The sequence below is a fragment of the Onychomys torridus genome, chromosome 12 (genome assembly GCF_903995425.1).
Source record: "Onychomys torridus chromosome 12, mOncTor1.1, whole genome shotgun sequence".
Classification (NCBI taxonomy): Eukaryota; Metazoa; Chordata; class Mammalia; order Rodentia; family Cricetidae; genus Onychomys; species Onychomys torridus.
The window spans coordinates 17,771,219-17,798,915 of NC_050454.1; the positions used below are offsets into that span (position 1 = coordinate 17,771,219).

At 43.5% G+C, this 27,697-nt stretch overlaps 1 protein-coding gene across 2 annotated transcripts; it reads right to left on the bottom strand.

Annotated features, from left to right (window-relative positions):
- Positions 1-9,019: 9,019 nt before the first annotated feature.
- On the bottom strand, positions 9,020-27,148 carry LOC118594062 (butyrophilin subfamily 2 member A2-like). 2 transcript variants are annotated; one of them, XM_036203847.1, is made up of 7 exons: positions 26,903-27,148; positions 21,768-21,879; positions 21,188-21,341; positions 19,410-19,462; positions 15,988-16,389; positions 14,267-14,551; positions 9,020-9,347 (listed from the first exon to the last, which is right to left on the bottom strand). In XM_036203847.1, exons 4-7 carry the CDS (start codon positions 19,459-19,461, stop codon positions 9,319-9,321), a joined length of 768 nt encoding a protein of 255 aa, XP_036059740.1. In that variant the 5' UTR covers position 19,462; positions 21,188-21,341; positions 21,768-21,879; positions 26,903-27,148; the 3' UTR covers positions 9,020-9,318. The 2 variants fall into 2 exon arrangements, with proteins under 2 accessions (XP_036059740.1, XP_036059741.1); XM_036203848.1 differs by lacking the exons at positions 21,188-21,341; positions 21,768-21,879; positions 26,903-27,148 and having other exon boundaries at positions 19,410-19,513.
- Positions 27,149-27,697: the final 549 nt, after the last annotated feature.

The following is a 27,697-nucleotide window of genomic DNA, read 5'->3' on the forward strand; positions in this document are numbered from 1 at the left end:
TGTAGATACAACAGATGCATAAACAGAAAAGCTGAGGTGGGGTGGATCGTGCACTCTGAAGATGGTGCACCAGCATCCTGAAAACTCGGTGTGTTTATTATGTACAGCTGAAGGAGGAGGCAGGCTAGCTAACCTTGGCAGAGGACCTCTGCTAGGGAAGCAGTCACAGGCTACAGTCACCTGGGAAGAAGAAGCTTGGTTGATACTCTCTGTCCATACTGTCACCATCTACACAGAAACCAGGGAAAGGCCTGGACTCTCTCATAGGTCTGAGGCATAGGTGTCCTTGATGTGGCCTCATGTCAATAGTACACGTCTACTCAGGAACTTCATCTGTTCCCCATGTCTCCCCATTTAGCTATTAAATTCTCCCGATGCAGCTCAACTTCTAAGCCAACAGGAGTTCTATGTGGTGTCCAGAACAAACTAAAACAAAGGACAACAACAACAACAAAAAAAAAAAACCCTCCATCTCTGGCCTAGGTTAATTGGATCATTCTGCTCAAAAACAGGAAAAACTTGAAAGCCAGTGAGGTTCTCCCACAGCTACACACCTCTCTGGAGGCTGCTTGTCAGAGCCGTACCTTGAAGATGGCTAGGATCCATGTCTGTACATATAATCTAACCTCTCCTAAATGTGAGTGCTTATTCAAACCCTTAAGTACCTCCTTCAACTCCTGTTAGCATTTTCAAAAGCCAGTTGTTTGGGGAGCACCGTTCCTGCCTCTGGGTTAGCCGTTGGTTTGTAAGAGCCAGGCCACGAACTCTGAATCCCATTAGGTTGGTTTTTGTTTTGTTTTGTTTTGTTTTTCATTTAGTGGGCAATCTCTGTCTCTGTCTCTGTCTCTCTCTCTGTCTCTGTCTCTCTCTGTGTGTCTCTGTCTCTCTCTCTCCATACCCTTGAGGCAGCTATGTTAATTTGTTGGTAAGCTTGCAAAGGACAGTGTGATTGGTTGCTAGTCCCTTCCGAAGGTCCCATACGGAGCAAGTCTGCTCTATGAACTAGATTACACTGCACCTGGTCCTGACATAATTCCGCAAACCCAGTCTTGAATAACAGGTAATCCCCTGAGTTGAGGTAATATTTTGCCATGCTTAGCCAATAAGAAGAAGGCTAGGTATTGTCACCCAGGAGACTTTGAATAAATCCATGTGCACAAGGAGCCATCGGCCCATAGGCTGTACAGGCGTGTTTGATTTCCTTTAAGGATTTGAAAAGCAATGTCTCCTGATAACGCACCATTTGGTTTGGATTTTGTGGGTCAGATCACACAAACACAGGAAAGTAGTTAAAACCGGTAGTGTCTTCCCCAAAGACAAGGCTGCTGTAAAGGAGCGAGTCTACATTACCTTAAATCTCTCGGTGGCCCAGACCCAAGGTGAAATTGCGCCGTGGGTTGGGTAACCCCATCCTTGTAATCACTGCCCCCAGTATCAGCATCTGGGGTGTCAGGCAGGTCAGGGCAAGCAGGACATGTGGATCAAAGTTGCCTCTCTGTCTCTACAGGTCTGGGTGGCATTGTAAGAGCTGCAGCTATGGTACCGTCACTATCTGTGGCTGTCTCTTGGGGACAGAGGGTCAATCCTTCATAACCAGAGTTTAAAACTCCATAAACCAAAAGTAAAACTTGGGAATGCACTCAGAGTCTTCTTATTATTAATTATGGAAGCTCGGCTTAGCTTAGGCTTGTCCCATCAGCTCTTATAATTTAAATTAACCCATATTTTAAAATATATAGTCTACCACATGGCATTACCTTTCTTCCATCTTGTACCTCCTGTTTCCTCTCTGTCTCTCCTCAGGCCTCCAGCAACTCTATAGCTGATCCCAGTCAGCCAATCGCTGACTCCATCCTTTGATTCAAGGTGGCTTTATTGGCACAGTGGAATAGCCATACGAACAAGTAAGTCTCCAGCAACACCTTATTTCCATGCTTCCTCAAAAATCTCCTTCAGTACTAACATGTAGCTGCCTCTCTCTAGATTATGCTTGTCCCATGTTTTACACCCAACACATAAAAAATGCCTTCTCCTTATCTTTATCTGTGCCCCTCTCATGTGCCCTTGCCTGACCAATGTAAGTGTCCCATATCAAGGTTCCTGTTCAGGCACCACATGTCAAATCCTGCATGGCTTTGGGATTGACCTGTATAGAGTGTCATGAAGTGAAGAAATACATACAGAAATGCTTCAGTGGAGTAAGCCATGTGCTCTGATAGAGATGCACTAGCGATCCAGAAACTCAGAGGGTCTGAATGAGGAGGCAGGTTTATTGTATACAGTTGAAGGAGGAGGCTAACTGCTAACCTTGGCAGGGGAGTCTCAGGCCACAGTTATATGGGAGGAGGAGGAGGAAGAGGAAGCTTCAGTAGATACTTTCTGCACATAGTGTCCACATTTGCCATCCTTGACATGGCCGTGCTCATGTCAAGAGCACGCACTCACTCACTCAGGACCTCATCCAGTCCCCACAATCGCATGGTGTGATGTAGCAGGTAAAACGTTGCTGTCTAAATAGAGGAGTCTTCCTGTCAATAAGATATGTATGCCTGATAAAAATATTTCTTACAGTCTCTCAAAGAAAATATAACAGATAAAATCACCATTTTAGAGAACACGTGCATTTGTTCAAAGAAGTCACACAATACACATTCCCACCGAAAGTGAAGGGACTCAAACAGGCTGGGGCATGGTAAACATGGCAGTGGCAGGCCTTGCCCTTCTCCACTATTTCCTCTTCCTCACTGAAAACCATTAGATTACATTCCTAAAGCCACCTCCCACCACCAAGGTCCAGTCCCTTATTTGGACACTTCTCCTAAGGCTGACTACTATCCAATGAAGTCCAGCAATCAGAAGCCCCCTTTGGCTGCCCTAATTAACATGCCCAATCAAAATCAAACACCCCATCCTAACACAGGCTCTCCCCTTTTACCTTTATAAATGGCCATTTGTCTATGGGTCACATCTGTCTCCTCTCTACCCAGAGGAGTCCTCTGTCCCCCTCTGAGACAAATATTCCTCCCCCTCTCTTTTGTTCTTGTCCCTTCTCCCTGTCCTCTGTCTCCTGTCTTTGTTTCTTATTTCCTGTTCTTCGTCCCTTTGGGGCAAATCAATCTCCTTTGTGCATCTCTACATGTCCTTAGCACTAGCAATTACTTTTTCCTGCTTTGACATTATGTGGGCTATTCTTTATCTTGTCACAAACTTCCCTGCTTGTGTAAGCCAACGTATCCATCTTTCCCGTTGTTGTTAAAACAAAGGAAGTTTAAAATGTGTGCCACTGGAGAAGCCCAAGAAGAGAAAAACAAACACAGGACAACTCAAAAGCCCTCTGAATGGAGACAGAAAATGCCCCCTGGAGGGAAATCAGAACACGGTGTGATGCGGTCATTACCAGAATTGGGACGTGCATAAATTTAATTTAGAATTGCCATCTCGGGAACATTCCAGAATGGAGTATGAGAAGCTTAGGAGAGGATCTGAACTGAGTGGCGTCATCCTCGGATCTGCTCTGTTTCATGACTCATGAATAGTGATTTCTAGTTCTTTTGTGAGATAAAGTAGAGGCTAAGATCAATACCATCTATGTTCACTTAGTAATTATTGTAATTATTTTGTGTGTCTTTATCATAGTCCAAACATTTTCTAAGTGTCTGTTTTAAGTGCTTGGATGCATCAGGGACCAGTGGGGGGGGTGCGGGGAGGGATGGGGGGGGATGGGGGGAGGGGGGGGGGGCCGGGGGAGGGTGTGATGATCTGTTTTGTGACGCCCATACACTAGTAAGGAGAGCTGGATAACAGGCATAATAAAAAGTAGACTCCATATGTTAGAAAGTGATCAGGGAGATTGAGAGATCAGAGCATCTGGTCTTAAACTTCAGACTTTAAGTAAGATAAAGGCAGGCCTAATTGGGAAAGAATGTAAAGAAAGGAATTGGAGGAGATTAGATGGGTGACGGTTAACAGAAGGGGAGTGTCGGTCTGACTGGATGAAGGGAAGAGAGAGAGCGAGAGATCGGTGAATACACACCCAAAGTTACAGGAAGGGGCAGGAGTTGAGGAAGAGGAGAGTGTTTCTGACAACATGAAAAGTCCGTGTAAAGACTCTAAGGGCACTTACAGGGAAGTGGATGGGGAAACAGTGGGTGCTTCCCACGCTGTGTATGCCCAGTCCTTACAAGTCCTTCCGTATCTTTGTGTCCACCTGAACGGTTCTCCCTACACTACACGTTTGCACATTCAGCTACCCATGAAATGGATCTTAGAATGATTCTGATATAGAGTGAGGAGTGTTGGATTCCTATTGAGAAGAGCTCAAGGTCCATAGACATCATTTGAATCTGTAGAAGAGAAAGGTGGATACATGCATCGCTAACAGATGACAGTTGGGAAGGAAGCGTAGAATTGAGGGAACATTTCTGTAGTCCCTGGTATCAGGCACTGAGAAAGGAATAAGGATGGCAAGTATCAACACCAGCCCCTTCTCCTAGGGAACTATGTCAGCAGGCTGTGTTATCTTGTGAGCGCGTTGTAACAAAGATAAAAGACAAACCCATCTTGTTTGGGAGACAGCAATCAGCTCTGTGGAGTTTTCTAAACTGAGGTTTGACACAGTGGTGAATGAAGAAAGCCTCTTTCCCAGTGCTCTGGAGATGCAGGGAAGGGTGGGGGATGGGGCATTGAAGGAATCAGCATGACCACATGGAGTCCTAGTCATTTTCATAGTCACAGATTAGTTTTATTAATGAACACAGTGAACCACTCAAGGACACTTTCTCAGAGTCAGAGGGACAGGGACCTGAGCAACAGAGCAGGCAGCTGTTGACCTTGGCAGCTGCAAGAGAAGGAGGTTGAAGGATCTCTGAGAGGAAAGGAAGCAGGCAGAACCAGCAGTAAACGTCTTGAGAAACTACTCCAAGGGGCGGGACTTTGGGGACAACTGTTCTTCCCATTTCTGTATCCTGTGCTCAGGTGTCATTTCCTTCTCATCTTTGGGCTTAGGCTGGTTGTAAAAGAGAAATTTACTTCTACGGCAATAGAGTTTTTACATGAAAGGAGACCCCAGACCTTGTCCAGACACACGAAGCATTTGCTGTCTACATCAAAGGCCATGGATGATTCTGTCATTTGCACTACAGAATACTATCCGCAAAGGCTAACCTCTGGCCCACTGATCCTGACATACTTCCGGTAGTCCCCGGGAAGCTACAGAGGTCCTTTGTCCAGTCCCTTTCTTCCTGCCCAGGGCCCCAACACACTAGAACACTGGAAGATGAGGCAATGGGATTACAAAGTTAAGGCCAAACTGTGCTACAGGGTGAGAGCCTGTCTCAAAAGATGGGAAAAAGAAAAGAAACCCGCCACAAACCACAGGCTGAACTCCGCACAAGTAGAATTTTCCTAGAGTCTGCTCAGAGGGAGCAGCATGTATGGAGACATGAAAACAGAGAAGCAAGAGGAATTACAGGTTCAGTCCCGGGTTTGAATCCCACTCTGACTCAGTTATTGGACTACATCAAACAGATGTGCTTTAAGTTTCTTCATTTGTAAAACGGAGATAATGATCATCTGTATTGTATAGAATTGTTATGAGAAGAAAATGAAATATATAGTATCCAGAAAATCTCAAAGTCCTGATGTGCTGAATGCTAGCTAAGTATTTGGTGTTCTTCATTGTGGTGGCAGCTACCCTTTCCTGTAGAAAGGAAAATAACAATTCTGCCGTGTAAGCTAAATGAAGCCAACAGGTTACAGCCTCGGCAGACAGTGAGCTGCCAAAGGGAAAAGGAGTCGTGGTTGGCCCTGTGGCATAGATATTTGTACAGCCTGTATGTCTCTTGTGGACAGCAGGAAACTAATGGAGGTGAATGGTCGGAGGAGGGCGTGGCCAGATTCAGCTTTCTATTAGAGGTAGCAGAGATAGGAAGAGGCAAGTCCCAGCAGATCAGTCGGGAGACTACAGAAATGAAGGAGGAAATTATAGTGATTTCAACTATGATAATGGCCTCGGGGTTAACAGAAGTTTAAGGAGGTACCCTCAGTAGGAACTGGCTCTTAGCTAGTAAGTGGATACGGCTCAGTAGACTACAGTGCCATTTTCTGAGACTCTTGGCTGGGGACAGAAGTCATGGGAGTCTCCCATATGCTGAATCTGAGTTATCTTGAGATGTCCTGATGGACACATCTTGCAGTTGGATCCGAAGGTGCTAGGAGATCTAGGCTGCCCATCTAGATCTGGTGCTAGAGACAGTATTCCTGGGTGGGGACAAGATGGCAGCCATGGAAAATGTATCAAGAGAGGACATTGTTGAATTGGGCAGGCTTACTACGAATTACTAAATTCCTGTACCTTTCGTTGTTAGAGACAGAGTCTCATTGTACAGCTTAGGCTGCCCTTGAACTCCAGATATTCGTGTCTCAGCTTCCTGACTATCAGGAAAAAAAAAAAAAAACAAACTCTTGAGAAACTGTAGATATGTTTTTCCTGCATCCTCCTAGCTTCATCAACAAAAAGCACTCACAGAAACATCATGCAATTCATTGGATTTATACTTAAGAACATCCCATGCAGAGAATCCAGATAGGAAAGCAAACCTCTGAGACTTACTGGGAGGTCAAAGCTGGCATGGAAGCCTCACCACCCGTGTATCAAATGGAATAGCACAACTCTGCTGCCAAACAGATCAAACAAAGAGGAAAACATACCCTGAGGCTTCGCATCGGCATGAATAGCTCTTACCTGCTGTGGTCGGATAATAAAAACTAGGAAACTAATAGAAACTTGAAACTGTGCAGGTCTGTAAAAAGAATGCATTGCCAGGACAGATAAGAACAGCAAGGTAGGGAGCCAGGCAAGAATGCATTATTTAATCTAGAAGCAGGAACGAACTGTCAAGAGAATGAAGTATGTGGGAGAAGAAAATTTTGTCTACAGAAGAAAAGGGACTTTATCTTCCCAGTTCTTGACCTAGTTTTAAATACACAGACTATCGGAATTTCCTTTTCAAAGAAGCCAAGGCAGCTGTGCTTACTCTAAAATTCTTTCCCTAGGTCCGTATCCAGATTATGAAGTGTGTGTGTGTGTGTGTGTGTGTGTGTGTGTGTGTGTGTGTGAGAGAGAGAGAGAGAGAGAGAGAGAGAGAGAGAGAGAGAAAGACAGAGAGACAGACAGACAGACAGAGACAGAGAGAGAGACAGAGAGTCTAAGCCTGCAGCCCAACCTGGCTGCAACCTCACAATTCTCCTGCCTCAGCTTCCAAAGTGTTGAGAAAACAAGTATTTTTTCTATATTCTTTCTCTTTCACAAATGCCTTTTCTTTCTCTCTCTTCTTGTAACTCCTGGTGCATTTCATTGGGATGATTGTTTTGTACTGTTTAAGTATCTTTTTGTATTTATTTGTTTATTTATTTGGTGTACATGTTGGTGGGGAGCCATGCCACACAGTGGATGTTAGGGGACAACTTATGAAAGTCTGTTTTCTTGTTCCCCCGTGTGGGTTCCGTGCCTTTACCTGCTGAGCCATCTCTGGCACCTTTTTTTTTTTGTCATTTCTGTATTTCATAAGTTAGTAAACAAAGTAACAAGCTTCATTTAATCATTCTTTTAATAAAATAATAATTACTATTAATATTAGTAGTATGTGTATAATGTGGGGATTTATCAAGGCAACTCCACGTAGTTAAAAAGGAGGTTTATTTCGTGGTAACTTACAGCCAGTAAAGGGGTTGGCTACAGGATCTGGGAGAGGTGAGGTGCAGTCCAGCCGGGTCTGCCATCTAGCATCCAGGATCACCAGGAACCAAGAGCCTGGCATGTCCCTATCTCGGGTCTTAAGGGCTCCAGTCTAGGCCCCCCCCCAGGTCATAGGTAGGCGTGGCAGTTACCAGAAGCCTCGCTAGGGGTAGTGCTTCCAGGTCAAAGCTGGAACAGCTGCCCACTACATGTGTATGCGCACTATGTACGTGTGTGAGCATGCGTGCCACAGTGCATGCGTGGAGGTCAGAAGACAAATTTAATAGGATCTGTTCTCTTCTTCCACCTTTACGTAGGTCCCAAGAATGAACTCAGGCTTCCAGGCTTCCAGGCAAGGACTTTTACTTGCTGAAACATCTCACTTGCCCCCATTTAGCCTTTTTTTTTTTTTTTTTTTTAAGATTCATTTGTAATTCAGAAAAGAGTGGGCCTCTCAGGGATATCAATTGAACATGACGTAAGTTACAATAAGACTAGGTACAGACTTCATATCAAGGCTGGATGAGGCAACCTCGTAAGAGGAAAAGGGTCCCAAGAGTAGTCGAAAGAGTCAGAGACACCCCTAGTCCCACTGTTAAGACCCACACAAAAACACCAAGCTACCCAACATCACACATGTGCAGAGGACCTAGCACAGCCTCAAGCAGGCTCTGTGATTGCCATGTCAGTCTCTGTGAGCCCATGTAAGCCCTGCTTAGTTGATTCTGTGGGCTACACTCTGCTGGTGTCCTCAACTCCTCTGGCTCCTACAGTCCCTCCTCTCCCTCTTCCACTGGGTTTCCTGCTTCTCCTACATTTAGGCTTCTGGAAGTTCTTTCAACTTCCTGTGTCTCCATTTCCACTTTAAATTGGCATAATAGTAGTATGTACCTATTTATTTAGTTAGTTATTTTTGAGGATTAAATCAGCAAATGTGTGTCTAAATGAGAATAATGAAAATAAAAATCACTAGACAAATAGAAAAGAGTTAGGCTCACCTTAGAATGTCTGATATTTCTACAGCCTTTGTGCAGTAATGCATAAAAGGACTTCAGCAAACATATTCATGATAATTTAGGGGAAAGTACCTCTTAGGCTCTCCCTGGTTGGCCAGGAACCCAAATAACCCCATTACCAAACGGAAACAAAAACCTGACGTAGAGGAAACATATTTCCTCTATTCTGAACGCACCAAGTCATTCAATACCAAAGTGCGTGTACACACACACACACACACACACACACACACACACACACACACGAAACTGACTCGTGACACTCAGTCCACCAGGATTTTAATCCCCTTTCGTTTTGCACTGAAGACTTTGGAAATTTACTCAGAATTTAACATGTTGGGAGAATGAGATTAATAAAACAAATCTTTTAAACAAAAGAGAGACGCAGAGATGAGAAGCCAGACTCTGTTAATATGTAACAGTCTGGACTGGTTGACTCCTTGTTTCCTGTTTGTGGTTTATGATCAGTAAGTGTCCAGAACAAAAAGAACATCACTCACAAGAGAAACCAGCAACTCCACTGACTGAGGGCACAGCGGGTTCTTGGGCAGAGAGCATTCAGATCTCTCAATATTCATATTCACCAAACCTTTTCTCTGGAGGAAAAAAGGGGGGTGGAAGGAGAAAAATAATATAAGTTAATTTTGTATGGGAAGCAGTTCAGCTGCAATGTGTTCTTAGAGTCGCAAAGAAGGAAAAGCTGTAGCAATGAATTCTTTGTCCCCTCTAAGAATGGTAGCCCTCTAAGGGGACTCTAAAAACACTCTAAGAGTATTTTCTTAATTGCTGTCCATTTAGAAGATGAAATTTGGTTTTACTAACTCATTTATTCATTCACTCAACAAATATTTTTGGAGAACAACTAGAGAAGAAAAAAAGGAAAGAGGAAGGGAAAAAATACTATTTCCTATCAACTTTCAGAGATAAAAAGAGAAAAGAGCAACATAGACCGGAGCCTCAGGGTGGCCCTCCCTTGTCTGTTAGGTGTGTGGGACTGGGGCAGAGGCCAGGAAGCTGATGTCATAGGTCAGCAACTCACATCACTTTCCAGGATGCTCTGGGGAAAAATCATCCCAGACAAGGAAAGACTGCAGACTGGAACATTCCTCCTCCTGTCTCTACAGACCTCTAGCTTAGACTCGACTATCATTCAACGTTACTGCCCACTACCCTTCCATGTTACAGCCTTGTGATGCCTCTCTTCTTGGAGTCAATGCCGTTAGCCCATGTGTACGCCGTCTGTGTGAGCCTGAACTCCCTCTCCTGTGAGATCTTTGCCTATGTTGTTTTAGTCACCCTCCCCACGGTCAGCCCTTTCATGATGACTTCTCCCCTTTCTCAATTTCAAGAGTCTTACTCTTTAAACATTGCCTGCGTCTTCCCAGTTCACCATCTCAAGTCCCCCATTTTTGAATGCCACCAGAACCTAGAATCCAGTGACTCTACCACTTTGAGGGAGATATTGGGGGTAGAACCCAGGGCTGCGTGAATGCTGGGCAATTGCTCTACCACCAAGATGCAAGCCCAGCCCTCCTACCACCTTTTCTCTGCCCTTCTACTTCCACCCTTCATCTTTCCCAGATCATCTTAAATTCCACTGCTGACCATTACACTACTACTCCACACCCATCTGTCTCCATCTGTCATGCAGCATGATAAAACTCTAACATCTGGTTGACCCAACTTTATTACCACTGTGTGTCTACACTCAAATAACTGAGATTGGAGAAAAACATACAATGGTGCCCGGTGTCCTCATTTTCATGTAATGATCATGAACTTCAGAGTGCTTTTAGGGGAAAAAAAAAAACTGTTCTGTTTCTCTACTTAGTCTCTTCTAGATGATTGCTTTATTCTTTCTCAACACTGGCATGGCTAACTTGACTCTCAGCTCATGAGCTGACTCCTAGTTAATTTCTCCTCTCTCAAATAACCTATTCTCCATCTTCATCTTTTTTGATTCCTCAATCGTATTCTCATAGTTAAACATCCCCTCCTCTCTGAAATGCCTTTTCCTTGGTTTTCTGGTTATGACATTCTCTTGGTTTTCAATTTATTTCACTCATCACGCCTTCTTCTCCTCCTCTACTGTGTTCCCTTCATTTTCCTCACCCACAAAGGATGTGAAGAGAGTAAAGGGCAGAGAAAAGGGGCCCAAGCTGCAACACCCGAACTTTGTTTGTTTTTTACATTTCTGCATTCTGTTTCCATAGTGAGCACATGTGGTCTCAGAATTTCAAATCCCATCTGTAGTTCACAGTCCCCAGGTTTTGCTTAGGCTGCCTCTTTCTCTTAATTGAATGTGTGACTACATTCCCCTCCAATGGCTCCCATGGGCTTCTCTAACTAAAGATGCCCCCCAAAGAAACCCCAGGACTTTCTAGACAAATACGGATTTACTCGTGCTCTTCCTGAGAGAAGACCCCTCTTTCCCTTACACCCTTCACGTCTTCTTTCAACAAACTCTGTTCACTCTGCCTCCAGAAGAGCAAACAGGACCCAGTCTCTGTGCCATTTCCACTCCTAACACCCGGGGGCAAGACACCATCTTCTCTTGCCTGGAGCAGCCTAACAGTCTAACTGACCACTCTGGTCCCACCCTTGCCTCTCTGTGTCTACTTTCAAGAGTTACAGGCCAGAGCTCTGTGAAATGCCGGCCAGAGCACTTCACTCCACCAGGTGCTCTGCATCCCCTCTCACAGGATGAGGAAAATCAAAAATCTTACAGTGCTCCGCTAGAAACTAGCCGCCTCTCGTCTTTCTACTGTCTGAAGCCCTGCACTCTTTCCATTCCAACGCTGCTCCTCAAACCCACCATCCCTGCCTACCTCTGCACTTGGCTTCCACATCTCTGTTCAAGCCTTTGTTGAAACTTCGCATGGAAGTGAGGCTGTCTACAGACAGTCTAACGTCACAACTCTCCCTCACTACTCTGTTCCTTCTGATCTGCTTCCAATGTTTTGCTTTCCTTTATGTAACTAGTCACCATATGATATAATATACACTTTCCTTTATATTAAAAAATACGGGTTGGGGTTTAGCTCAGTGGTACAGCACTTGCCTAGCAGGCGCAAGGCCCTGGGTTCAATCCTCAGCTCAAAAAAAAAAAAAAAAAATACATATAGAAAAGTATGTAAGTGTCCAGCACCATTGTAAATGTAAATCTCTTACAAACTGAATACTACCATATAACCAGCACCCACACCAATAAGTGGAACAATATCTGTACCCTAGAAATCTTCTCCCCTCAAAGGGATACCACTCTTCTGATCTCTTTCACACAGCATAGATGATTTTTTTTTTCCATTTCCTCCCACCCGGTATTGAATTTCATGTAAATGGACTCACATGGTGACATACAACCCATTTTAATGACCTGTTTACAATGTTTCTCTTTCCCACTAACAATAGGGAAGTTTCAAGAGTGTAAGAACTCATTATATTCACTGGTGTTATCTAGCACCTACAAAGAAGATATGAAGCTCAACAAATATTTGATGTGCAAATGAACAAAACAAAATATTGAACAAATAGAAAGGAACAGAAAAAAAAGGGTTCCAAATGGGAGGCAAGTCTTGGGAAATGGGCAGGAGCGTGTGAGGCAGACCAAGAGAAGAGAGGTATTCCAGGAGAGGCAGAGTCTGCACAAGGGCTTGGCATTGTGTGTGTGTGGGGGGGGGGGGGGACGGGGACGGGGACAGATCCAGTCTGAAAGCCACCGGACGTGGTAAGCCCAGAGCAATGAGCAATGGCTATCGTTGAGACAGTGCAGCTCCGGAGCTGGGAAAACAGGCCGATGCCGGATCTCAAGGGTCTCGTATAAAGACATAGATGAGAGGGTATAGAAAGCAGTAAAATAACAAGACTTTTTAGATAGTTCTGGGACGTTTTAAGAATGTTGAAATTTCAGAGGATAAAAACAGCAGTATTTCTTTTGAAGCCCACTCATTAATAATGCATCCTAGTGTTTGAAGATGAAAGTCTGAGGCCCTCGGTAACGTCCACAGATAACAAGTTCATCTGAATGTGTGGGGAAGACTTAGAAGTCTGGCAGATAAGTGACACCCCCCCCTTTCTCCTTTGAAGGAAAGGCCAGTTCATGTGGGAAATTGAAATGCATGAGTCTGTCTGGTTTATCTTGTTTTGCTGGACTGTGGGAAGGCGGTGAGAGATCGGCCTTCCTCACCTCATAGACAGTGCTCTGAGGAGACCACACCCTATCCCCCCCCCACACACACACAGGGAGGACAGAGGTGCTCCGGGTGTCTTTACCACCCATGACAGCTTATATCCTATACCAGCACTTCTTGGACTTGAGCGTGGGTCAGAATCACCTTGAGGCCATATCAAAACTCAACACTGAGTCTCCCCCAGGATTTACTTTCCAGAGGTCACAAGGGGACCCGAGAACCGACTTGTCCTTGAGTTCCCTGTGGTGACAGTGTTGCTGGCCTGGGCAATCACTACCCTGCACACCTGCCCGCATCCTAAACCAGGCAAAGAGTTTTATCATGTCTCCTTGTTCTTCTTCCAAAGGTATGAATGCTCCATCCCTATCATCCCTGAGCGTCAACTTTTCCTGCTCTTACTAAATGTTTCTATTACTATATTTTATCAGACAAAATAGGGCATCTAGTTAAATTTGATAAGTAATATCAATAAATTTCAGATATATAATATCTGACATAGATGATATTATTGGTTACCAAAAATTTAAAATATGTGTTCATTAGTCAAGATTTTGGTCAAATTATTTAGTGTTCTAATTTCTTCATATAGAAAGGAACAGTAATAACAATTATATGGCAGGGCTAGGTTAAGAACATAAAAATAGCGGATGAGGGCTGGGAAGATGGCTGTATGGGCACAAAGGCCTGAGTGTGGGTCTCCAGCATCTAAATCAAGACTTTGTGCAGCAGTGCCCATGTGTGATCCCAGCCCTGGGGGAGCAGAGCCAGGCAGATGCCTGGGGCTCAGTGCCCAGTCGGTGTAGCTCCAGATTCAGTGAGAAAACCTATCTCAAAAAATAAAGTGGAGAAGCAACCGAGAAAGAATACTAACATCAGCCTCTGGTCTCCATACTTGCACATGCGCACATGTACCCCAAACACACATGCACACACAGACACATGTACACACACAACACATATGTAAAGTTCTAGGCACATGGTAATCGGCTCACAGATGGCTATGAATACTGCTCAGCCTGTCACACCAGGAAGCTTGAGTATCTAGCAGAGGAACAGGAGCCTCATTGGGAGGGGCAGCCACCTCTGTCAGGACAAGAGCTGTCATTTCCCGAAGAAGCATAGTCTTTTTTCAAACCCAGGGAGACCTCACCTCACTACCATTTCTGACCCCTGGCTACAAGCTCCTGCTCCTGATGCATCTTTAAATCCCCAAAGTGCTCCAAAGTGCCTGCTACATTTGGCATTCAGTAAATATTAATGAGTGGTGGCTTCTGTGTGGTGAGGAGCAGCCCGCTGTCACTCTCCCGCCTCAAAGCTGCACTTACTTGGGTACCGCCGGATGGATCTAATGGGCCGGTTGTTTTCATTTGTCTCTGTAATGTGGCAGACATATTTTTCATTTAACTTGACTGGGTATCTGAGGACAGAGTACACTCTGTACAAACCATTCATCTGCTCCTCCAGGACATCCACTGTGCTGTGGTTGCTAAGGTCTCTTTCTCCCCGGTCTAACCAGGTCACGTTGGGGGTGAGATACCAGCCCTTGGATGTGCATGTGACCACATCTTCTTCATCAATCTTCTCAAACTTCACCTGGGGCATTTCAGAATCTGGTTGGAAAAAAAATTAATAATAATTAGTTCCTTTTTGGTTTTAGTCCCAGGAGGCTCAAGCTCTCCATGTTTATGCTAACCTGATGGAGAAAACATGTTCCCGGGTTCACTGGAGCTAAAATTTTGGCCCAAGTATAGTGAGAGAAAAACAGGACTCTCCTGACACCTAGGCCCCTACTGATGCTGTCTTTATTTGGGTTCACTTCAGATTCTCCACTGACCTCAGATGCCCCAATTGAGAATCACAGAAGTGTCTATGACCGCACCACTCTGAACGAACCCAATCTCATCTGATCTCGGAGGCTAAGCAGAGCCAGGCCTATTTAGTACTTAGATGGGGGGAATCACAACGGAGAAGTAATAAAGCTGGGAAGTGGTACATGCCTGTAATTTCCACCACTCAGAAGACTAAGGCAGGAGGATTGCTGTGAGTTCAAGCCCAGACTTGCCTACATAGAAAGATCCTGTCTCAAAAAACAAACAAAAAAAATGAGAAACAATTCTCATCACCTCCCCATCCCTTTCAATTCTTACCCTTGGAGGGAGACTGCCTTGCAGGACTCAGCACCCTGGGCTCTCTGTCAAAGGGACATAGTTTTCCATGCAACACTGGAAGGTAAGGGTGCAATACTTGGGGAAAATGGATTCAATCCAATCAATTTTTTCAAACCGTTTTTTTTTTATATTTTTAAATTTTTTATTTTGTGTGTGTGTGTGTGTGTGTGTGTGTGTGTGTGTGTGTGTGTGTTGCCTACACATATATCTATGTACCATGTACATGCCCCGTGCTCATGGAGGCCAGAAGAGTGGTTGGATACCCTGGAACTGCAGTTACAGATGATTACCTACCATGGAGGTGCTTGGAATCGAACCAGTGCTTAACTAAGGAGTCATCTCTCTCATCTGAAACCTATGCTTTATAGTGAGAAGAGTGTGAAGCCTGGAGAAGCTAATGGATTGCCCAGTGTCATCCAGATGTACAACTCCAGCCTCCTGATTCCCAGTTCAGCGCCATTCACATTAAACTATGTCTGACCTTAGCGTTTTCTGTGGGACTATTGTATCAGGTATGTGTGTGTGTGTGTGTGTGTGTGTGTGTGTGTGTGTGTGTGTGTGTGTGTGTATGTGTGTGTGTGTGTATGCGTGTGTGTAGGGGGGCAGTTACAATGTGTAACATTTGGGATTCAACCAGTGCACCTTTGGCTACCCTTCAGTTCATTCATATTAATGAGTGAGTGATGCATCCTGGGACAGACGTAACACCTTTTGTTCAGAGGAACAGTTTTAACTAAAGTAAATCGATATTCCGCTACTCTTACAATAGGAATAAAGTCATTTGGGTTAGAAAAATGAGACCACCAGAGAGAAAATTTAGAGTGTATTATGAGCAGAGGCCAAACTTGAAGCCAAGTTCATCCACAAAGTCCCTTTACCTTCCACTATGAGCTTGACCGTACTCTCCCCTCTACCATTGGGGGAGATGGCTGAACACTTGTACAAAGCTTCGTCCATGAAATCCACGTTTCGTAGCAGAAGGGACAGAATCCCCTCAGAGATTTCACTCTGATCCACAGAGACTCTTCCCTCATATAAGGCATTCTGCTCTTCAAGTTGCTCTGCATTATCGTAGAACTGGTAAACCACCTTTGTGAAGACTTGAAAGAAGTCGTAATACCTAAAAAAGCGATAAAAGTCACGGTCTTCCACATCATATTCCTCTATTATGTCTTCTCTCTCCCAGTAAAACTCAAGGTTTTCTGTGCTTTCTATAAAGGAGAACTCGCAGTCCAGGGTCACATCAGTGAATGGGTGGGCCCGAACCTCTTCTGTTGACACTGGATTATCAAAGAAGAAAGAGTTAGGAAAAGCCAATGACCGGGCTGCGGTGGCACACGCCTTTAATCCCAGCACTCCCGAGGCAACTCGGGAGGCAGAGACAGGTGGATCTCTGTGAGTTCGAGGCCAGCATGATCTACAGAACAAGATTCAGGACAGGCTCCAAAAACTACACAGAGAAACCCTGTCTCAAAACCACACACACACACACACACACACACACACACACACACACACACACAGCCAGTGACCACTGCAGTGGGTAAGGGACAACAACAGATGAGACAGAGAAGGATTTACTGGAGGAGACTGGTTATGTATAACACCACTAGAGGGCTGGGGAAATGAGCCTAAAGATGTGCAGGGAGCGTGCAGCTGGCAACGTGTGTCCCGCCTGCCCCTGCGTTCGGCTAGGCCCAGAATGACACAGCAGAGTGGGTCTGTCAAGAGGACCTGTCAGGAAGCTGTGTTACGCAGGTGTTGGCTCCAAACCCAAGCCGTGCTTGCCAGATTCACAGCGGCGAGAGAAAACTGGCACATGCACCGTGCACCATAACCTCTCCATCTCTTCGGGCAGCTGCCAGCTCAGCCCCTCTGTAAACATATCTGACTGACGGAGCAGGCACCATTTCCAGAACCTCAACCTCGCGGCAGTCTTGAAAACATTCTTTACTCTCTGCTTCAGTAACCCAGGAAGGCACATTGGAATGGCGGAAAGACAGTTTATACGTGAAAAATCTTTCAGTAAACTAACCTATCTTACCTGCTGCAAATCCCTCCCAGCCTGGGCAGAGTTCTCACTAGGGACCTGATGGCTGTGGGGACCACAGCCATGGACTATATATCACTCGTGGGTTCTTAGCTTTGATCTAGATTCCTGGCATGTGATAGCTGAAGGTTGGCAGGTCACCAGACTGGATGTTTTCAAACTATTTCCCCCAGAACCCACCCAGAGGTTGCTACCAGCAACAGTTGAAGACTGTAACAGTAGGATTTCAATTTGCTTGTCCTCCCCCATCTGTTTGTCTGTCTGTCTGTGTCTCTGTCTCTCTCCAAAAAGGAGGAAGAATTGGTGAGTGGGGGCCTCAGTAAGAGTGTGGCTTGTTATAAAAACAAACTATGACAAAATAGAAGAAAAATTATCTAACACCAGGAGGTGGGCTGTTCAGGGACACACAGGTCACTTTGTGGGAGGTAGTGGACTCTTTTGAGTCTCAGGACTCTGGTTCCAAAGCTCTCCATCTGAAATGTGCTCTTTCAGATAATAGTAGTCATTCTGTCTAAAGTTGACAAGCAAATCAATTACCGAGGGAACGGATGAATGAGTACCAAGAAAGGCAATATAGAAGGAACAGCACAGGAAGAGATAACTTACGCCATGTTTAGAAGGATGGGTTTGCACATTTCCAACAGTGGTTTCTAAAGTCCTGGTCTGAAAAATTACAAATCCAAGCTCTAGCGCTAAGCAACCCCAGGCTAATCATGTGGCTTCGGGCCACTTCATCTCTCTGCATTTATTTCTGTCCGTTGTAATTAGGACACCACCTGCTCCAGGTGGTTGTGAAACACCTTGGGATTTTGGTGACTGTTTTTATGTGACACGACTCAGTCATCTTCCAGAGGGACACAGGGGAAGGGAACAGATGTGTACAGCTGCACCCATCCCAGCCTCTCTCATAGGAACGTGTTATATTTATATAATAGAATATAGGAAAATTTTATTCTTTGATGGATCATCAGTTTTATCATCTAGAGTGCCACCTCTGAGCTCTTGCTACAGCTGAACCATTTACGGTCTTGGAAGAAAAGGCTTCACACTCTGGAATCTAAGAGACAGGATCGGCTGAGGATGGAAGTCACTAGTGTCTAACTGGCCCCATGCCTGTGTAAATACATCCTTTGTCCTTTTCAAACTGTTGTCTCTAAACTGTTGTGTCTTTAGCTCCCCCAGGTCTAAAAGCCTAGGACAAAAACAGGCCAAAAATGTAGAAAAATACTTGGAAAAGTATAGAGAAATATGATGGCTGTCTAATGCACTGCTATATAGCACATGACACATCATACCAGGTTGACAATATTGTTATAAAATATTATTAGATGGACTTTCCTAAGTGATGTCCCTTTCTCATTCTCAACTACATTCACACTCATTCTTTTTAATGTTTTTGGTAACACTTATGAGTGACTTTGTGCCTTTATACCCCCCCCACACACACACCCCTCAATCATCAAGTGAAAAGAGCCAAGAAATATCACCCAGTGGACCAAGACTTGCACTAACTTCCGAGTTATTTCTGACGTCTAAAGACACTCTCAAACTGCTGCTGCCCATCAGAGATGAGAACTGCTGTGGGCTCCTGTGAGATGCCACGTCCCTGAGGACTGTGTTTGGTCACTGAGTGGAGTACTTATACTGCAGGGTTGGCCTGCACAGTAGCTTTTTAGAAACTTTCGATTACATGCTCCATGTTAGCTCAATTACATTAACAATTTCAAAACCTGCACCTGATGCACCACTAACAGTGTTGCAGACTTGAGTACAGAAAGTTAAATTTAAAAAATTTAATTGTGTGGTGTGACCATCCAGATTTTTTAGGACAGGGCTGATTTCAAATATTCTGAAATTATAAAATTTGGTACTTTTCAAAGTCACTTGAAGGTGGGGGTTCTGGATGTCTTTTCTTTTTCTGTTGGGAAGTTTGCAATGAACACAGGTATCAAGTTAGTCATGTGACTATGACTTCTAGGGAGGGGTTTCTCATTAGGACAGATAGAATTAATGTTACTAAATGTATGTTATATTCTCCCACACACTTCATGTTTTGTAATGCAAATACAGTACTTGCTTTTCACATTTAATAAATAACAGGACTGAGCTTTGAGGAGGTTAAATCACTTGCTTGATTGGTCATTATGTGTGGTGGCTTGCTTGCTTGATTTTGTTTCTTATCTCTCCATCGTCGTCCTCACTAGCTCCAGAATGGTTTCTGAAACACAACATTTCTGAAAAACAACTCACCTGCATCGAGAAGAAGTAGAAGCAGGTTGGCCCACATCAGAAAGAAAGCCATTCTGTGGGAAACAAAAAGGCAGACATTTACTTCGGCTAAGAGATGATATGGGTCCCATAGTCACAGCTGTGTGTATGTGTGTGTGTGTGTGTGTGTGTGTGTGTGTGTGTGTGTGTGTGTGTGTGGTGGGGGGCAGTTCTTCATCTGCACCGCCTCTACCTTCCAGACCTAGCAGAGGTACCCTCCTGTACTTCATGTGCCAATGTCTTGAGGGACAACTCCGCCTTTTCTTTTTTGTCTTGGTTTGGTTTGTTTTTGTTTTTTTCAAGACAGTGTTTCTCTGTGTAGCTCCGGCTGTCCTGGAACTCACTTTATAGACCAGGCTGACCTTGACCTAAGAGCTCTCCTGCCTCTGCCTCTGGAGGGCTGGGGTTAAAGGCGTGCTCCGCCACTGCCATGGCTAGTTCTCCACACTTTAAGTTCTACTAATACATCCCGACATCATGGTGCCACCCCACCCCACCCCACCTCACCCCACCCCACCCCCATCATCGCCTGTACCATTCCTGATGTCACCCCCCCATGCACACACAGTTTAAGGCAGTCCTCCTGAAGTTAATCATTCCTTCTGCATCACCCTAAGAATAATTGTATTGCACAAATCACATTGTTATTTTTTCACATGTTCTTTATCTCTTTCTATTTCAAAGAAAGGCAGGATAAAGATTCCCTGTCAGTATATGTTTTTGCCTCCTTACTTCCTGTCTTTTGTTAAGCAGGGGGAAATCCCACCACTATCCCCCAGGGCTACTTAAGATACATTATAAGTATAACTCTGTGTCAAATACCTCTCCTTGGAAGATACAGCAAAATATTTTGAAACCAGACCTAAATTAATAAAAATTTAAGGGGTAATCTGACCAGTAACAGCAACTAGGGCTATTGTAGTTAACAGAGAAAAGGGATAAGCAAATGTCATGGAGAAAAGGGTTCTAAAAATACAACAAGTGTTTTTCATAACTCACAGAATTTGGTCAACTCTTGCTGATATGAAAGCTTTTTGTCTTTAGGAGAGACAGAAACTCCAAGGCTTTCCTGATCCCTTTCAACTCCAGTCAGACAGAATACCCACTCATCTGCCCTTTGCACTGCTGTGTGATCCTCTTACACAATTAATAAAGATTGTTTTCAATGGTCCTAACAGTATCACAGGCTTAGTGTAAAAATCATTGTAATAGACAAGAACACTAAAGTCACCTCAACTTATCAACTTTGTCTGACAGCTGTTTACATTCACATTTAACTACAGCTCTACTGGGCTGCTCAGTCCTCAAGAACAGGACCAGGAACTCCTCTTACTTTAAATATTCATCAAAGTAACCCATATATTTTAGATTCAATAAGTACTCATTAATAGAATTAAATGCATCTGGCTTAAGATTTTCCAAAGTTTCGCTGCATAAAGGGGAAAAAAACCAACAATCTCCCCCCCCCCCCAAAACTCCAACCAAACCAAGAGACTTATGCACAAATAATAATGAGAGCAAATTATCCTAAAACAGAAAATTCCAGTCACGTCGCCAGGCCTTGCCTCTAGGGGTTGTACCTTCTTGATGTCTGATCTGCGGAAAAATCACAGAGAAGTCTGTGAAGCATGGCTGTGGTGATGTGAGCGTGAAGGGACAAGACACAGTTGGCAGAGACACCTCAACACTTCAGTCACACTGTGAGTCGCTTGACTGGCCAGCAATCCCTCCCAAATAGTCTCTTCAGGCAAAGCATTTACCTGTGTGCCAGCTGGTTTCTTTGATCAGCCAGCTCAGAAGCAAGTGAAGCAGAGCCAGCACGTCTTTGAAGGGATAGTTGTGTGGCAGTCCTCAGGGAGACAGCTGGGAGATACTGCTATTACCAACCTGTTGCCACAGATGCTCAGTACAGAACTGTGAGATGATATTTTTACAGTCAGAGTTGTTAGCTTAAAATGTCTTTCAAGGTGTTATGTCAAGAACTAAAAAGAAAACTCTAAACCTCTGCTGGGCAATTATTCTGCACTCATTTTTTTTTTTAATCAAAATTTTGAAGACTAATAAAATAGCATGTGGTAAATGCTTACTATATAATATTGATAAAAAATAAAGTATGAAACTTTATATGCACATGATATACAATGTCAGCCTTGTGAGGGAAAATGTGTGCTCATGGAGGAAGAAAACAAATGTATCATATATAATAACAGATTATTTCTAGATGGTGGGATTGCAATTCTGGTATTTTCATTGCTTATTCCTGAAGAGGTGGCCTTTCTATTACATTATAACAAAGGCTGTAAGGGGAACAATAGCAGAGTGGCAGACTTTTACACTTACTGTGGCATAGAGAATGAGGGTCCAGAAAAGAATGAGTAAAGGAGAGTTCGTCCTCAGTTTCCTCCTCTTGTTGTTAAGACGGTCTGTGTTCTACAAAGCCTCATCCATTAACCTACAGACTCAAATTCATTAGTGGGGAGTTCTTTATTAAGACATCTCTTTCCTTTCCCATCCACACAGCACATAAACTACTATCTCGTCTTAACTGGGTTGACCGAATTCTGACCCTCAGAACTACAGACCACGATGGGAGTGACCTCACCTGTCAGTCAACAGACTCTTTATAGCAGGTCAAATAACATGAGGACAAAACCGTAGGCAGCCTTCAGCTGGGAGTCATATAGGATCATATACTACCTGTTCATTTATGGCTGGTTTCTTTCGCAAAGAGATTAGCATAATGTCTTCAAGAGTCATCCATGTAACATATATTGGCATTTGTTTGTTTGTTTGTTTGTTTGTTTGTTTGAGACAGGGTTTCTTTCTCTGTGTAGCTTTGCGCCTTTCCTGGATCTCGCTCTGTAGACCAGGCTGGCCTCGAACTCACAAAGATCCACCTGGCTCTGCCTCCCGAGTGCTGGGATTAAAGGCGTGCGCCACCACTGCCCGGCGGCATTTCTTTTATTTGTATTGCTGAACAGTGTTCCACTGTATGGATCTACCACATTTTATCTATCTTCTATCAGTTTAGGGATTTAGGGTTAATTCCATCTGTCTCTCCCCGCCCCACACACACCCCAACTGTGATGAATAATGCTGTTACAAACATTTGTGTGTACATGCTTGTGATGACTTTTTCATCTTTTCTTTGGTATGTACCTGAGAGGGGAATTACTAAATCATATGACAACTCCAGTTTTAAACCTTTTTAGACCATCTAGACAGGTTTCCAAGTGACTACACCATTTTCCATCCCCACCATCAGCCTGTGAGGGTTAGTTGCTATTCTTCACAAATGCACCAACACTAATCACCATTTTATTTTAGCTTTTCTAGGTGGATGTGAGTATTGCGGGATATATGATCACACTGTGAAAACTGAGACTGTGTTGATAAAATCAACCTTGGATCAGGGAGCGGAGCCAGCAACTAGTTGACAGGAATTAGCCATAGAGAGTAATGGAGAAACTAGGAAGATGGATAGAGAGACACACAGGAAGGAGGAGGGAGGGACTTGGAGTTTTGGTGGTCTTTTTTGGTTTGGATGGCTGAAGAGACCCTCTCTTGTTGTGTCTCCAGCCAAAAAGGAAGGTCAGCTGGCTGCTTCTCAGTTTCTCTGAGCTAGCAGGTTTTCACCCCAACATCTGACTCCTGAGTCTTTATTGGTAAATGGAATGATAGAGACTTAGTTAAAAACTATATTTGGCAGCTGAGGCAGAGCTGGTGCCAGTGAGACCAGAAATCCCACCAGGCCAAGGCCTGAGCTGCAGGGTGCTAACTGTGGGGCCACAGAGGGTACAGATGGTAGTTAAAATACCAGTAGATTCAGGTGCAACCATTAAGCTGACAGAAAACAACATATGAGTAGCTGGTTGTGGCTTTTATTCATATTTCCCAAATAACTAATGTTTATCACCTTTCCATATGCTTGAGTGATATGTACATTCTTCCCTTCTAAAATTGCAATTTTCAATGGTCCGTACTTTCTTTCTATTCATACAAGGAAGCCCCTTAAAGGCAGTGTGATATTTTGAATAAGACATTCCCCCATAATATCAGGCATCTAAATACTTGGTCTCTGGTTGGTGACATTATTTGGGTAGGCCTAGGAGGTGTAGTTTTGCTGAAGGAAGTATGTCACCAGGGGTGGGTGTTGTGTTTATCTAATTTGTTCTATGGCCAATAAAGACTTGGGAGTCAGATACTGGGGTGAAAAACCTGATAGATCAAAGAAGCAGCAGAGGAGCAACCAGCTGACCTTCTCTCCACACTTCCCAGATGGAAGAGAGCACAAAATCTCCAAGTGTCTCCCTACTCATTCCTGCGCATCTTCTCTGTCCATGTTCTTGACTTCTCCATGGCTAATTCCGGTCAGCTAGTCACTGGCTCCGCCCCCTTATTCAAGGTTAACTTTATTAACAGTCTCAGGGTATCTCGGTGTGATCAAATATCCTGCAACAGGTGGGTTTGTAGGCTTCAAAAGTCATGCACCCTTTTCAGTGTGCTCTTTACTTTTCCTGTTGGGAGTTCCTGAGATGTGAACTCTTGGCTCTGGCTACTTACCCACTGCTACCTCTGCTCTGCCAACATGGACTATCATCCCTCTGAAACTATGGGCCAAATCAGTTTTTCCCTGTAAGTAGCCTTGGTCATAGTGTTTTATCACAGCAACAGAAAAGGAACTAAGCCGGGCAGTGATTGAATGTTTAAAAAAATGACCACTATAATTAAGTTCCTCTGTGTTGGCACCCAGCTCCATCATTTCTTGTGACTTGGAAAATTAATTAATTCTCCCATATCTTGATTTTACTGTTTGTAAAATGGGGATAATGCTACCTACTTTATAGTTTGGAGATGGGATTAAGTAAGATATGATCACAAAGCTAGGACAATATCTGGCACACCACACCTTACAGCAAAGTACAATGATATGCACGATATCATGAAGAAATCCATTATTTTTGTATACTTACTAAAAATAATAATTAAAAAAGGAGGAAAAAACCCACTAAAGCCTACCTTTAATTCTGCTTCAGATAGGGAGTTAGTGGTCTGGTGTTTTTTGTTTGTTTGCTGAGACAGGATAACTATGCAGCCCTGGCTGACCTAGAACTCAGTATGTAGATCAGGCTGTCTCCAAATGCATAGAGATCCACCTGTCTCTGTCTCCTGAGTGCTGGGACTAAAGTCATGTACCACCATGCCTGACCCGAGTTACTTTTTTTTGTTTGTTTGTTTTTTGTTTTTCGAGACAGGGTTTCTCTGTGTAGCTTTGCGCCTGTCCTGGATCTCACTCTGTAGACCATGCTGGCCTCGAACTCACAAAGATCCACCTGCCTCTGCCTCCCAAGTGCTGGGATTAAAGGCGTGCGACACCACCGCCTGGCGATTTTTTTTTTTTTTTTTTTAAGACCTGAATCACAGTGATAGAAGACGAAAGAACTTTAATCCATCCTAGGGGTATGTAGATAAGCCTAAGTGAAAAAGATTCTGCCTTCTGCCTCGGAAATAGTTCAAAACCCCATGTGCCCATCTGAGTATTTGATCTTCATATGACAGGCAGCAATAACCCTAGACCTCAGCAAGTCTTTGCACATACACACAACTACACATTTCTGAGTCTCTTCCCTGGGGCACTGTTGTACAAATGAAAAGTTTCCAGGCAGTCTACAGATGGGCTTGTCTGGCTCAGCACCCACTAGGCCTGTGGTCCTGTGAAGTATGGTCACATAGCAAAAGCACATCACCTCAAACTTTGTTTTCAGCTAAGTGGTCCACTCTGACTGTGTGCTTGACACCCACAAAATCTCCAGCCTCAACAAATGCCCTATAACTCTAATAATCACAATAGTTTTTGAAATCCCACAAATGGGTAGATACCTTTTAAAATCATGTCGACTCACTGTTTGAACAATCTTATCATTCTGAATAAGAAAAAAGGGCACACTAGACTAGGTTCAGTGATTCAATGTGTCGTAATTTAAAGGTCACGGACTTTGGAGTTACACAGACGTAATGCTAAACTTCAACCTTGCTTGTCACCATCTATGTCATGCAAGGCATGTACTTTTTATTTCTCAGTTTATGTTTCCTCCCCTTTAAAGTGGGGACAAAAGCTCCTTTTAATAAATTACATTAAACTTACAAGTTGTTTGAAATGTAGTTTATCTGATGTGGGAAAATCAAATTAAATGTCAAGTTCCTGAGAAGTGCGGATTTTTAATGTCAGTCCTCTTTCAACTAAAAATATTTATAAATATACCGCTATTCAAAAGCTTAGGCACTGTGGGGGTTGGAGAGATATTCATAAATGAAGACGCTCCTCTCGGGGACCTTTCGATCTAACCTAATCATTAAAAACCAAGAATCAACCAGGTAAGTCAGACACACTAGTCCAATCAGTGAAAATTATCTGAAAGAAATAACACCTGGGGGGTGGAGAAATAACTCAGAGGTTTAGAGCTTTGGTTGCTCTTCCAAGGGACCCAGGTTCAGTTCCCAGCACCCACATGGCAGCTCACAACTGTCTGTGACTCTAGTTCCAAGTGACACCCTCACACAGACATACATGCAGGCAAAACACCAATGAACGCAAAATAAAAATAAGTTTAAAAAAATTACACCTGTAAAAATGGGTAGCCTAGCCAAGTACTGTGGCAAAAACACCTTTAATCCCGGCATTCAGGAGGCAGAGGCAGGCAGATCTCTCTGAGTTCCAGGACAGCCAGGAGTGTTACACACAGAAACCCTGTCTTGAAAAAAAAAAAAAAACACAAAACAACAACAAAAGTAGGGAAGCTGGAGAGCACTGTGTAAAAGTAAATAAACCAGATCAGAAAGACAAATGTCCCGTGTTTCCTCTCATACATGAATCTGAATTTTCAAATCAATCTCTCTCCATATGTAGATAAGATACATATATAGATAGGGGTGTGTGTGTGTGTGTGTGTGTGTGTGTGTGTGTGTGTATAGACAAGAGACTGAGTGGAAGAAAGGTTTGTTTTGAAGGGGAGGGGAAGGGAAGAGACATATTGCACACCCTCATATGCAGAATACGTGCAAACAACAAGAAAGCAGAGGGATAGTTTGGAGGGAAGACAGGTGGGGGGGGCAAGGGAAGGTAATGGATTGAAGGAGCAAAATACAATGATACACAAGTATGAAAAAGTAATGAAGAAACCCATTACATAGTACATTTACATAAAAATTAATCATAAAAGCAATCATACTTGCAATGGTAGGGAGTTGAATATTGGGGTGTGCACACAAAAGAAATAAAGAGCTTTTCTCTGTATGGGAGCCTGTTCTGATTGAAGAGCTATACCGTTTCCACTAAGATTTAGTGTTTGCCTGGTATAGCTTCAAAAACACCATGTTCAACTTTTAGAAGATAGTTTCTGGCCAATGATGTTTACATCTATCCTAAATCCAACAAATAGATCAATAGTTCAAATATTTATTAAAATGGGTCATACCTCAGTTCTGCAAGCAGTGTCCTCAAAATTTTGTCAGTTTGCACATTTCTTTGGTAAAGCTCCATTTTCTGCCCTCTTTCCTTCACTGTTTATTTTTTTTTAAAGTTAGTTTCTGTCCTATTCAAAACTTTCTATGTAGCTTCATCTTCTACTACTGAGGTCATCTTTTCCCAGTACCTGATGTGTATGTAATCTTAGCTCTTTTTCTGAATCACATTTTTTTTTTCATTTTACATTATTGCTGTTTGTTTTGTTTTATCAAGGATACACATTTTTAAAGCATGAAATTGCATTATTCTTGATGATTACTGTAGATCTCCTTCTAGAATGTTTGATCTGAAATAAGGTCCATTTTTAAAAAGAAACTTTCACATCAGATGCCTGCAAGACACTTGCAGATTTTGTTTTCATTTTTTCAAGACAGAGTTTCTCTGTGTAGCCCTGGCTGTCCTGGAACTCACTCTGTAGATCAGGCTGTTCTCAGAGATCTGCCTACCTCTGCCTCCTGAGTGCTGGGATTAAAGGCGTGGCAAATTTTATTTTTTAATACACACTCTCTCCATGTTATCCTGGCAGTTCTGAAACTAGGTAGACCAGGCTGGCCTCATACTCAAAGAGATTCTCCTGCCTCCCTATGCCCAGCACAGACTTAAAAAAAAAAAAAAAAAAAAAAAAAAAAAAAAAAACCACCCATAGATTGTTAAACTGACAAACTATATCCTTCTATGACAACTCAATTATAAAAGCTTAACTGTGAAGAAGCTTGAAGTCTCTCACCTACAGGACTGATGATAA

Bases quoted from the DNA above. Each gene is read 5' to 3' on its own strand.
- LOC118594062 (XM_036203847.1), bottom strand. From the start codon at position 19,461: ATGGCTTTCTTTCTGATGTGGGCCAACCTGCTTCTACTTCTTCTCGAT. The intron at 16,390-19,409 runs GTGAGTTGTTTT...TTGATAATCCAG, and splicing joins TCTACTTCTTCTCGATGCAG to TGTCAACAGAAGAGGTTCGG. The intron at 14,552-15,987 runs GTAAAGGGACTT...TTTTCCAACCAG, and splicing joins GGTCAAGCTCATAGTGGAAG to ATTCTGAAATGCCCCAGGTG.